The 13,387-nt window shown below is 47.6% G+C and overlaps 1 protein-coding gene across 9 annotated transcripts in view; it reads left to right on the top strand.

The window, feature by feature from the left end:
• SLC5A11 (solute carrier family 5 member 11) overlaps positions 1-13,387 on the top strand; it is a 45,552-nt gene that overhangs the window by 17,653 nt on the left and 14,512 nt on the right. For 4 of the 9 annotated variants that reach the window (XM_069485907.1, XM_069485915.1, XM_069485913.1 and 1 more), the window contains 4 exons: positions 1,352-1,411; positions 7,752-7,856; positions 8,960-9,065; positions 11,480-11,560. In XM_069485907.1, the coding sequence (XP_069342008.1) occupies positions 1,352-1,411; positions 7,752-7,856; positions 8,960-9,065; positions 11,480-11,560 (352 nt within the window). The remainder of the gene's footprint in view (positions 1-1,351; positions 1,412-7,751; positions 7,857-8,959; positions 9,066-11,479; positions 11,561-13,387) is intronic. The other 5 variants (XM_069485914.1, XM_069485912.1, XM_069485909.1 and 2 more) reach the window with 3 other exon arrangements.

The raw sequence follows: 13,387 nt of genomic DNA, 5'->3' as shown, positions 1-13,387 counted from the left end.
CTGCACCCAATCTGCAAGCACCAGCATCTGGTCTCAGCCCTGTTTCCTAGTCTCCTGCTCTAACAATAGGGCACCCTCTCTTTCATAGCAGGGCTATGAACTTGAACTCCTGGCCTCAAGCAATCCTCCTGTCTTGGCCTCTCAAAGTGTTAGGATGACAGGCATAAACCATGATGCCTGGCCAGCAGGGCCATGAATAATGAGGATATGATTTTTACTGGGGAAGAATGAGGGTGTTGCAATTATTAATAATGACATCCATCTTCCTAATGACTAACATTTTTTAGATGCTCACTCTAGGCCAGGAACAGACTTAAGGATGTTGCATACACTATCATATTATAGGGTTCAATTATAGATTAGAGCCAGACTGCCTAGGTTCACAGCCTGGCTGCAACACTTACAAGCTGTGTGACTTTGGGCAAGTTACTTAACCTCTCTGAGCCTCATGTATAGAATAGGGGTTTTTGTTTTTTAGACAGAGTCTAGCTCTGTTGCTTGGGCTAGAGCACCGTGGTGTCAGCCTAGCTCACAGCAACCTCAAACTCCTGGGCTGAAGCAATCCTCCTGTCTCAGCCTCCTGAGTAGGTGGGACTACAGGCATGCACCACCATGCCCAGCTAATTTTTTCTCTCTATATATATTTTTAGTTGTCCAGATAATTTCTTTCTATTTTTAGTAGAGATGGGGGTCTCACTCTTGCTCAGGCTGGTCTCAAACTCCTGACCTTGAGCGATCCTCCCGCCTCGGCCTCCCAGAGTGCTAGTAGAATAGGGGTATTAATAGCACCTGCCATGTAGAGTCATTGTGAGGATCAAGTGAATTAATGCTTGTAAAGGATGCAGAGGAGTGCCTGGCATATATTAAGTCCTCAGGAAGTACCATCTCACCAAATTTCCTTGCAACAATATAGGAAGGCATTGGTATGCCCATTTTACAGGTGAGAGAAATGAGTCTCACAGGCTTGCGTTAACTCTCCCAGCATCACCAGCTACTCATGAGTGTAGCCAGTCGTTGAGCCCAGGCCTGCCTCACCTCACAGCCTTGTTTTCACCGCTTCCAAAGAGGGGAGGAAGCACAGCTGGATGGAGGGATGACATGAAGCTTAGGAAACAGAACAAGGAGGTGTCGCAAAAGGCTTCTCTTTCCATTCTTCTCGTCCCTGCCTAATTCCTTTCTTCCCACTTTATACATGGAAATATGAAGCCCAGGGAAGGTGAGCCACTCGGTAAGTAGGAGAATAAACCAGAGGTGGAGTTCAGGCTAGGTTTCCTCAGGGTGCAGAGGAAAATCCAAATTGGCACCTTGATGTGAGCTGGGAGCCGAGTCCTGACTGTGTTTTCTTGGGCAGGGCCTGTTCTCTGTGCTGATGTTGGCCTGGATCTTCCTCCCCATCTACGTGGCTGGTCAGGTGAGTCTGCGGGGGGGGCCAGATGCTACGGAATTTGGAGACTCTTTGGGAAGCTCAGCCCTGCATTCCCTGCCTTCCACCCCCACCCATCCCTCCACCTATGGGCATCCATCAGGCAGGCACTGTGGGGTCCCAGCCCTGGGGCAGGATGATGCCTGGATGAGATCACTAAGAAGCCCATCCTTAGCAGTTCCCACCAAGTGACCAATGTCCAAGGTACACGGAGGACATTCAGAGGCCAGAAAAAACATGGGCTCAAAAAAAATTTTTTTTTTTTTTTTTTTTTTTTTTGAGACAGAGTCTCACTCTGTTGCCCAGGCTAGAGTGAGTGCCGTGGCGTCAGCCTAGCTCACAGCAACCTCAAACTCCTGAGCTCAAGCGATCCTCCTGTCTCAGCCTCCCGAGTAGCTGGGACTACAGGCATGCACCACCATGCCCGGCTAATTTTTTCTATATATATTTTTAGCTGTCCATATAATTTCTTTCTATTTTTAGTAGAGATGGGGTCTCGCTCTTGCTCAGGCTGGTCTCGAACTCCTGAGCTCAAACGATCCGCCCACCTCGGCCTCCCAAAGTGCTAGGATTACAGGCGTGAGCCACCGCGCCCGGCCCAAAAAAAAATTTTTAATACCCAAACACAAATGTAAGACTCACAATCTCTTATAAATGTTAATGCCATAACATGTTACTGCTTTTAACTTAAAAAAAATCTATTAATATCTCTATATATGGTTCAGTGATTTTATTTCTTCCTTTGCACAGAAAACTATAATAATCGCACTATTTCTAACTGGTGTGAAATGTCAACATTTTTGTTACAAAATAATGCTGCTTTAGACTCTTTGAGAACCAGTTTTAAAAATCATTCACGATCTTATTGACAGCTTTGTGTCACTCACACTTTCTAGGCTTAATTCCATTTTAGATGTTCTACATGGGAAGATCATGTGATATCACAGTGCTGTTCAGAAACAAATAACCAATTTTAACTTTTTATTATGGAGATTTTTAAAAATGTACAAACTGGAAAGAGTTTAAGGATCAGAAATCATATTAAAAATCACTTCCTGGCTGGGCGCGGTGGCTCACGCCTGTAATCCTAGCACTCTGGGAGGCCGAGGTGGGCGGATCGTTTGCGCTCAGGAGTTCGAGACCAGCCTGAGCAAGAGCGAGACCCCGTCTCTACTAAAAAAAATAGGAAGAAATTAGATGAACAACTAAAACTATATAGAAAAAATTAGCCAGGCATGGTGGCGCATGCCTGTAGTCCCAGCTACTCAGGAGGATGAGGCAGTTGGATTGCTTGAGCCCAGGACTTTGAGGTTGCTGTGAGCGAGGCTAACGCCATGCACTCTAGCCCGGGCAATAGAGTGAGACTCTGTCTCAAAAAGTAAAAAATAAAAAAAATAAGAAAAATAAAAATCACTTCCTGTCCGGGCGCGGTGGCTCACGCCTGTAATCCTAGCACTCTGGGAGGCCAAGGCGGGAGGATGGTTTGAGGTCAGGAGTTCGAGACCAGCCTGGGCAACATAGCGAGATCCCGTCTCTACTAAAAATAGAAAGAAATGATCTGGACAACTAAAGATATACATAGAAAAAATTAGCTGGGTATGGTGGCGTATGCTTGTAGTCTCAGCTACTTGGGAGACTGAGGCAGAAGAATTGCTTGAGCCCGGGAGTTTGAGGTTGCTGTGAGCTAGGCTGACACCACGGCACTCTTGCCCGGGCAACAGAGCCAGACTCAAGTGATCCTCCTGCCTTGGCCATCCAAAGTGCTGGGATTATAGGCATGAACCACCACACCCAGCCCTCACTGTGCTTTTGATCGGCAATTCTGTTTATATGTTTTCTGGCCATTTGGATTTCCTCTTCGAGGAAGTAACTTGTCTAGGACTTGTGCCCATTTTTCTATTAGGTTATATGTCTTGTTCTTACTGGTTTGTAGAAATTCTTTATATATTCTAGAAACAATGTGCTTATGTGTGTTGCAAATATCTTCTTTTTTTCTCGTTTGTGGCTTGCATTTTTGCTCTCTTTATGGTGTCTTTTGATAAACAGATCTCAATTTTAAATTTACCAACTTTTCCCTGATGGCTACTGCCTTCTATGTCATGCTTTAAAAAATTTTTCCTATTCCAAGGTCATAAAGATATTAGATATTCTCCTATATATTATCTTCTAGAACTTTCCACATTTAAATCTATTATCCACCTAGAATTTATTTTTGCCTATCGTATTTTGAAGATAGGATCATGTGAATACTACCCATCAAGACAATTAAAGACTAATTTTACTTATGAACATGGAAAATAAGCTACAGGCCCGCCCTACTCTCCATCCACTGCGTTCTTCCATCAGTTCACTCATGCATTCATCCACTGAAGGTCATTGACCGGGTTCTTTGCCCACCGCACACCAGGCCCTGTTCTAACAAAAAATTCCTCGTTCTCACAGGCCTCTCTCCTTCCCTGGACCATTGCAACGCTCTCCCCTCCTTCTGGAAAGTTTTCCTTTTCCTTCTTGGTTTGGTTAACTCCTATTCATCCTTTAGATTTTAGTTTAAGCAACAACTCCTCCAGGAAGGCCTTTCTGGCCTCTCTGATGAAGTCAAATTTCCTTCATTGTATTTGCCACAGTTGCCATTTTGCATTTGCTTGTATGATTATTAAATTAATATGTCTCTGCTGTTAGACTATGTCCCCCCCATAGGCCAGGGTTTCTCAACCTCAGGGACCTTTGGGGCCAGATAATTCATCGTGTGTGTGTGTGTGTGTGTGTGTGTGTGTGTGTGTTGGGTGGGGGTGGTGTTCTGTGCCTTGTAGGGTGTGGAGCAGCATCCTTGCTTTCTTCTACCCACCAGCGGCCAGTAGTACCCCTCACACTGGGACAGCCAAAATGTCTCCAGACATTGCCCTGGGGTGTGCAAAATCTTCCCTGATTGAGAACCATTGCACTAGACTATGTGTTTGTCCCACTAAGACTGAAATATCCAGGAGGGCAGTGACCATCTCTGTTTTCTCCCAGTGTCTAGACTATTACATGGCAGATAAGTAGATGCTCAGTAAATATTTGTTGGAATGAGTCAATACCAGGGTCTTACCTGAATTCAGAAGGACGTGAAATGAAGAATGGGCCAACACCGAAAGAAGAGGCACTCCTCAGGCACTAGAAGTCTTGGTAGAGTCTCAAGGCAGCGGTCATCAGAGTCAGCAAGTAGGGGAGCTGCACTGATAGAAAAGTTGGGGTCTCAGAGGCAAACGAGGTCTCGGAGATGACAGGGTTCAGGTTTTGGTCGGAGAAATGGGTTGCTGGAGTGGAGACGCCAGACTGTTGTTGGAGCTCAGCAAACCCAGATGCCGTACGTGGCGTCTGTGTGTGTGTTCTCCACACTGTTACTGGAGCTGCTTCCAGATTAGGGGAAAAGTCTAGAAGACAGGAAGAGCGCAAAGGAGCAGGGATCCTCACTGAACACTGGGGATCACTGAGGAGGGGCAGAAGTTGCCATAGCAGATGGCATGGGTTGCAGAGGAAGAGGGAGGGCTTTTCCTTGAGCGTAGGTGGGTGACCCTGTGGATGTGATTCGGGGGGAGCACCCTCGCTGCCCCTCCACCGGGAGAAAGGGAGTGAAGAGCAGCCATCCGCGGCGACTGGGGGCCTGGGGTCATCTCTCCAAGTCGGCTGGCATTGGCTAAATTTACTTCTCCTGAATATGCACCCCGCTCCAGCCAGAGGGTCGTTCCTATGGTAACAGCGAGTCCTTCCTCACCAGGGCTGGGGAGCCAGGAGTGGTCCCGGAGTGTAGTTTGGGGAACATTGTGGGCTTGGTTCAGAAGATCTTCTCTTTTATCTTCATCATGGATCTGGGGCATTTCCTAAATAGCCTGGACTTGAGGATCAGGGACATATTTGAGACGGGGAGGCCTTTTGTGCCAGGTGCTGATGAGTCTTTCTCTCTTTCTCTCTCTCTCTCTCTCTCTTTTCCTTGCTGGCAAATTGCCTTTTCAGCTACTTTACAGGCAACAGCCGAGGCTCTGCCTCCCATCTGTCAGCCAGCTTCACATTCCTCCCCAGAGCCTGCTTTCCAGATACCCTGCTGCTTGCTTTCTGGTAACTTCCACCCCTCCTTCCTTTCTTCACTCATTAGAAACGCCCTGCACGTGGAGGCTGTGCCCCACCCCCCTCTAGATTGCAGTGAAGGTCGACGGGTAATAAAGGCTGTCAGCGGTGCCAGGACGCCAACTCCAAACAAAGGCCAGGTGGCGATTATCTCCGCAGATTAGATAGTGAACCGCTCAAGAGTGTGTCCCTGGGTGTGCGCACCTGAACGGGCTGAAGCCCTCACGCCATCTCTGGTTAGCCCTTGTGCCAGCACCAGGAATACGTCCCATGTTCAGTAAGGTTTGACTGACTCTCTCCTTGTATTATTCCCTGTCAAGTGTCAAGGTACTTCCGGTACTTCTGGTTTGCTGTGTCTGCCTTGCAGCAAATCAGAAGGTTGAGGCAAGACATTGATTAAGATCGGAGTCCCGGCCGGGCGCGGTGGCTCACGCCTGTAATCCTAGCACTCTAGGAGGCCGAGGTGGGAGGATCGCTCGAGGTCAGGAGTTCGAGACCAGCCTGAGCAAGAGCGAGACCCCAGTCTCTACTAAAAATAGAAAGAAATGATCTGGACAGCTAAAAATACATATAGAAAAATATTAGCTGGGTATGGTGGCACATGCCTGTAGTCCCAGCTACTCGGGAGGCTGAGGCAGAAGGATTGCTCGAGCCCAGGAGTTTGAGGTTGCTGTGAGCTAGGCTGATGCCACAGCACTCTAGCCCAGGCAACAGAGTGAGACTCTGTTTCAAAAAAAAAAAAAAAAAAATTTAAAAAAGAAAAAAAAAAAAGATTGGAGTCCTGAGTTGCCCTTTTGAGGGGAGGAAGAGGAAAGAGAAGCTTTTTATTTTTTTCCTATTTAAAAATGTTCATTCCTGGAGTTCACTTTTTTCCAATATCTTATGATGAAAAAAATTTGAAACACGTAATAAAGTTTAATTTTACACTGAACACCCTATTACGCATGAACACCTGTATTCCACGGCTAACATTTTCTATTCTTGAAGCAAGTGTCTCCCAATCTCCCCTCCGGCGCCCTCTGCCTTCACACTCCGACCTTGCGACGGGCAGCTTGCTGTTTATCAGCGTCCAGCTGGGGACCCATTAGTCTCTGCTGGGTTAGACTTGGGGACACCCAAGCCACAGCAGCCTGGGGGAGGGGCTGCAAACATTTCTGCAAATCATTACTCCCTTCCCCATCCAAGATCCAGTACCTCATGGAAGAACTCCCGTCGGTCTGAGGTCTCAGAGTCAAGGTACGGCGTTGTTTCACCCCCAAGTCTGGAGGGGTGCAGTGGAGGCAAGAAGATTGGGAAAGAAAATGCCAAACCCCAAGAAAATAACAACCCAAATAATAGCTCTCAGCGGCATGGCTCAGCCACACCCCCACGGGCAGGAGGGAGCCCCCCAAATTCAGTGCCTCCCTGCTGCAGGACGTCTCTGGAGCCTGCACGTTCTGCTGCTAGAGTTCCCTGCTTCTCCTGGTGACCAGGCTTGGGGTTTACAGTGCAGCAGTTTTCCCAAAGTTTGGAACATGGACAGAGGGAAATACCTGCGAAGATTTTAGGGGTTGGACATGGGGCCAACGACACTGAATCACAGGGTGAAGCTACTCCCTTTTCTACTTTTCCTCTTTCAGTTTTTTGATGCACTCAAAGGGGAAGTCTCGTGTCACAGCCAGTGTGCCTTTAACGCCTCTCTCCAACGACTCTCTCCCTCCCTCTCTCTCTCTCTCTCTCTAAGAAGGAATAAGTACGTTCTGGGTCCAGAGTCTTTGATGTGCAACAGTAAACTGCCAGAAGAGAATAGAAAGTTAATGAATTGTTTTATTATCCCTATACTTATTTTTGCTGGTCCCCTTAAATTTGATTTTCCATTTAAAGTGGTGATTTAAACTTCCCTTTTTAGATACGTTTATTTTAAATAAAAAGGTGAGTTGGTTTAAAGAAAAACATTGAGTAATAACAACGTAGGCCATGGCAGCCATTGGGGAGGGGGTGCACGGATGCCTCCAGTTTGGGAATATGATCATGGGCTTCACACCCCTGCGTGGAGCCCCAGTCCCTCTGTGCCCACCCTGTTGCCCCCATTTTCTTCTCCCTCAAGTCTCGCAGTGGGAATCCCAAGACTAAGGCCCATTTGTGATCCTGAGTTTCGGGAGGCGGGAGGGGGCAGGAAGGGCTGGTGCCGGAAGGCCGAGTGCCCAGAACCTGCCGGTGGTGACTGCTCAGCTCTGACCTCCAGGTCACCACGATGCCAGAATACCTAAGGAGGCGCTTCGGTGGCAGCAGGATCCCCATCACCCTGGCTGTGCTCTACCTGTTTATCTACATCTTCACCAAGATCTCGGTAAGGCGGGGACACAGCCTGGTTGCTGGGGATGTGGCCTCCCCATCCCCCTTTTCCCTGCTCTTGGGCAGGCTTCGGGGAGGTTACAGGGAGATGGGAGGGGTGGGGGGAGAGGGCAGGGGTGGCCAGAGGAGGTTGGGAGAAAAGGCCATAGGAAGAACTCCCTCCCCTCCTCCGCCAAAGCTTCTCAGGCAACATCTCAGGATGGTGTGCGCCGGGGAATGGGACTCCAAGAGCCCCACCAGCCCTTAGGAAGAGTTATTCTTTCCCTCCTGGGATTAGGCAGTTACCAGCTGTTACTCAGATGTGCCGACGGTGCTGATCGGGCCTGCCCCACCCTGACCTTTGGATGGGCAGATCTCCCAGAAAATGGCAAAGAGCAGGTGCATTGCCGCCTGCGGGCATGTGCTGCCTGCCTGGCCCTGCCACACTGAAGCTGTCTTCCCTTCCAGCCAGGGGTGGGGAACAGCCTGTCCTATGGGAGGGGGTTGCGGGGGCAGAAGGAATTTCATTCAATCGAAACAATGACTGACTTATGCCAGCTCCAGCCAAAGGACACACAGATGGGCTCCTTTCTAGAATGTTCACTGGCAGTCTGGTGGGAAGCAGATGTGGGGAAGCCACCCGGAGAAGTTCCATCTCAGGAGGAGTTTGCCAGTTAAAGGGGTACTGGCCTTCCAGAGGGATAGAGCAGCGCGAGCAAAAGCTGGGAGGCAGTGGTCAGCGCGGAGGAATGGGGAGTATTACAGAGCGCCTGGAGTGCTCAGTGAGCAAAGGACGTGAGGGCCTGGCGTGCGGCTCTGACTCACTTATTCAGCCCTTGTCTTGGGCAGTGGGGAGCCACTCGAGGTTTTTAAATGGGGCAGAGAAGGATGATGAGATCACGATGGTTTGATGAAGGTGGCAGCGTGGCGGACGGACAGAAGCAGAAGCCAGAAGACCACTGAGGAGCCTGTTCATCAGCCCAGGGCAGGGGTCTCAAACTTAAAAGCTCACAGGGCTCCCGTGTGAGATCCCTGGTTGGGGACAAGACGGATGACAGAGGGAACAATTCATTTGTTCATCCATTCGTATATTCATCCATTGACTTCCTGTCTCTGCAGGTGGACATGTATGCAGGCGCCATCTTTATTCAGCAGTCTTTGCACCTGGATCTGTACCTGGCCATCGTTGGGCTGTTGGCCATCACGGCTGTCTACACTGTAGCAGGTATGAATGGGGGTAATGCTGGGAGAGGTCATGGGCAGGAGCTGTGGCCCCCTCATCTTTTCCTGGCCCATCTTCTGATGTTCCAGTGTGTTAAGAACATTTATTCATTAAACCTCACACTGTTACCCTCGCTAATAAGATTTCTCTTGGCCATTATCCAAAGGAAGAGGGTTTCCTGATAAGAGAAAGAATTTTAAAAATGCACCACAACTGCCTAACGTTTTTTCCCATCCATGTGTCCCAGAACTATTTGCTGAGAACCCGCTAAGTGCTGAGCACATACATGCACGTGCACGATATGAGGCTGGATGATAAACAACTGTGATTCCGGAACCTGCGGTCAGGCAGCCTCATCTTCCTCCCTCAGACTTGCCTGGCTTATAATGGGGCCTCGACAAGTGTCTGTTGTAATATTCACCCTTTCATTGTCTGCTCCACTTCCACCCTTCTCTGCCTCTTCTTGGTATAACATAATTCCCTCCACGTGTGTGCGTGCGTGCGTGTGTAGATAATATTAGCTACCATGTGCCAGGTGTCATGTGTGCAAGCAAGACAGACAAAAATCCCTGCCCCAGAGGAACTTACATTCTAGTGGAGATGGGGAAACAGTGAGCCAGGAAATCAGTGAATAACATCTGGAGATATTATCATAACCTGACGAGTACTATGAAGGAAAATTAAGCAGGGTGAGGAGATGGGGAATAATGGAGGAAGGTTTTTTTGTTTGTTTTATTTATTTTTTTACATGGAATGTTCAGGTAAGGCCTCTCTAACTGCCATGGAACACCGTTGGATGCTCTAAACAGAAAAGTGGCAAAATTGAACATATGCGAGGCCCTCTGATACAGAAAGACATTGGCTGAGTTGTCAGAGGCAACAGAAGCCATGTGCCTGGGGCCTGGGGGAGGGGAGGGATGACTGCAGCAGCCAGTTCATCTTTGTGTTCCTTATCTGGGGGTCTGTCTCCCCCATTAGACTGCAGCTCTATAAGGGCAGGGGATGTGCCGTTTTGTCGGCCTCTGTATTCCTAACACATAGAACTTGGCAGGGCGCTCACCAGGTATTTGATGAATGGCTGGATAAAAGGCTCCCACAGTGCCTGGCAGAGGGTAGATGCTCAATAAACACTAGTGTAGACAGGAGGGTGGGGTTAAGTGGTGCCCAGTGTCAGGCTCTCACTATATTCAGGCTGATTCATTGCACGAGCACACAGCGGAGAATTAAGGCCAGGATCTAAGCCAGGTCCCCTCCCACTTGTGAGAGGCCCATTCCTGCTGGCGTGGAAGGAGGAGTCAAGGACACCACACCCGCGGGCATAGCTTTTTATTCTTTTTATGGCAGTGACTGTGCCCTCTAGTAAACAGATTCATATCAGGTAAGTGTCCTTTCTCCTTAGAGGAGGAGGAAGGAGGGAGATATTGGGAAGATACTGGAAAGATTGCTCTGTCCATAGGCTGATGGGTTTGCTACTAATATTGTCATTCCAGAGATTTTTCTACATGGCAGACCCAGCAGGAATCCTCTGAGACAGACCACCATGCCCCTTTTCAAGAAGTCTAAGGGACTCTGAATAGCTAGTACTCGCATCCTCTTTCCAGTGTTAAAAATAAAAACGTTTCAGCTGGGCATGGTGGTGTCTGCCTGTAGTCCCAGCTACTTGGGAGGCTGAGGTAGGAGGCTAGCTTGAGCCCAGGAGTTGAAGGTTGCAGTGAGCTATGATGACACCACTGCCCTCATGCCCAGGCAACAGAGACCCTGAATCAATCAATCAATCAATCAATGTCAGAGACTATGGCCCAGATATTACTTCCTGTATCAGTTAGAAATTGCTGTGTAACAAACTACCCATGAATTTAAGGACTTGAAACAACGATGGTCTATTATTCCCCACAATTCCATGGGTTGCCTGGTCTCACCTGGCTCCTCTGAATTGCAATTAGGTAGCTGGCTGGGACAAGGTGGCCTCACTCACATGGCTGTCGGTTAGCTTGGGCTGTCGGCTGGGCTTCTTTTCCACGTGGGCCAGCGCCCTCCATTAGCTTAGACTGGGCTTCCTAAAGCGTGGTGGTCTCAGGGCAACACAAGTGTGTGCAGAAGCTGCAGGGCCTCCTGAGGCCCAGGCTGGGAGATACACAACATCACTTCCACCACATTCTATTGGCCAAAGCAAGTCACATGGCCAAGCCCATATTTAAGAGGTAGAGAGGTCAACTGCATCTCAACATCAAAGGGGCGGCAGAGTCACGTTGCAAAATGGGCGTGCACACAGAGAGCAGTGATCGTGGCCACCTTTGCAATCAATCAACACTGAGAAATCTCCCGTCAGGTCTTGACCTTTCAGGTTCCCTTGGTGACCCAGAGTAAGTCCTCTTCGTCAGATTACCTGGCCCTTACCTGAGTGCTCATCCCCACAGGTGGCCTGGCTGCTGTGATCTACACAGATGCTCTGCAGACTCTGATCATGCTGATAGGAGCTGTCACCTTGATGGGCTACAGTAAGTGGGGCCCCAGGGTCACTTGGGTGGATGACAGCACCTCTCTCAAACCGGGACATCTGCTCTCACCACTGTGACCAGCAAACCCAGCTATCACAAAGCACACTACTTGGGGGTTCCTGCTGGAGGTGCTTTGCTTGAGGCATGGCTATTTTTAGCTAGAAGAGAACTGTGCTTAATATGGAAACTTACGATTTTTAAAAGTAAAACTTAAGCTCCCTTCCTATACTGATAGGGAAAAATGGATAAGTAAATAAAAGAGGGCAAAGGGATAGCTCTTCCTTATAGAAGATTCTAATTAATCCATGCAGGTGGAGTGAGAGAAATAGAAGAATCACCATTAATGCACCGTAGTAATAATTGCCACAGGCAAGATCCAGTGATCAATGCTAAAGTTAATGGGTGAAAGTTTATGAAGAAACAGGATATTTGCACAGTCCCAAAGTATCATGGCCCAAATATTTATTAATTACAATGAAAAAATAGTCACTTTTCAAGTGGAGAAACCTGGCTCCCACTACTATACCTAGGTGATGAAGGTTAATGTCACCAGTAGTAAGATGTACCGATGCCACGTGTCTCCTGGTATGGTGCACCGAGGACACAAAATCTCCTCGGTGACATGCTTGCCAAAAATACGTAACCTCAATTTAATTGCGAGTAAACATCAGGCAAACCCAAGTTGAGGGACGTTTCACAAAATACCTAACCAGTATTCTTCAAAAGTGTCAAGAGCATGAGAAACAAGGAAAGACTGAGGAACTACCACGGAGTGGTGGAAACTAAGGAGACACACATCACAAATGCCATGTGGGATCCTGGACTGCGTGTCAGGGGAGAAAGGAACATGAGTGGTGACATCTGAAGACTTCAGATCTGCAGTATCATTAATAGTATTGTACCAATTTTGTCTTGGTCTGTTTGAGCTGCTATAAATAATAAAATACCAACGAATTCGTATTTCTCATAGTTCTGGAGGCTGACAAGTGCAAGATCAAAGCACCAGCAGATATGATATCTGATTAGGCCTGTTTTTCATAGATGGTGCCTTCTTGCCTCATCCTGGAAGGGGCTTGCTAGCTACCCAGGGTCTCTTTTATAAGGGCATGAATGCCATCCATGAGGACACAGCCCACGTGACCTAATCACATCCTAAGTTCCCATTACCTTGGGGGTTAGGATGTCAACATATGGATTTTAGAGGGGCACAAACATTCAGACCATAGACAATGTTAATTGTTTTAGCTTTGATAACTGTACTATGGTTATGTAAGATGATAACATTGGATGTAGGGTATGTGGGGACTCTATCCCTTTTACAACTCTTTTGTAAGTTTCAAATTATCTTAAATAAAACATTGAAAAAGTAATAACTATTAAAACACATGTGATTCAGATACATACATCATCCCATTTAAGGTTCATAACAACCTAATAATGTTGGTATTATTGTCACTCTCTTTTAAATGAAAAAACTAAGGCACTAACTGTTAAACGACATGCCTACAGTCACATAGCTAATAAAGTGAGGATTCAAAGCCAGGATTCAAACCCAGGCAGACTGACTTCAGACCTCATGCCATTAAAACTGTCATACTGCCTGATAATAACAGTGGGAAGGTAACCTGGTAACAAATTTTATGGGAAGAGTCTGGGAGCAGAAGTCAAGAGTACAGGCAAGACCCGTACTTTAACATTGTACCCTTCTGCACAGTTTGAATTGTGTGTATATGTCACTTTTATCTTTCAAACAAAAATCCAAAGAAATAATCATGGAATAATACATTAGTTTCCCCATACAAACAGCAACAAGAAATTGCTTATGAT

This window comes from Eulemur rufifrons, chromosome 14 (genome assembly GCF_041146395.1).
Source record: "Eulemur rufifrons isolate Redbay chromosome 14, OSU_ERuf_1, whole genome shotgun sequence".
Taxonomy (NCBI): Eukaryota; Metazoa; Chordata; class Mammalia; order Primates; family Lemuridae; genus Eulemur; species Eulemur rufifrons.
This window is presented reverse-complemented; position numbering and strand designations above follow the sequence as displayed.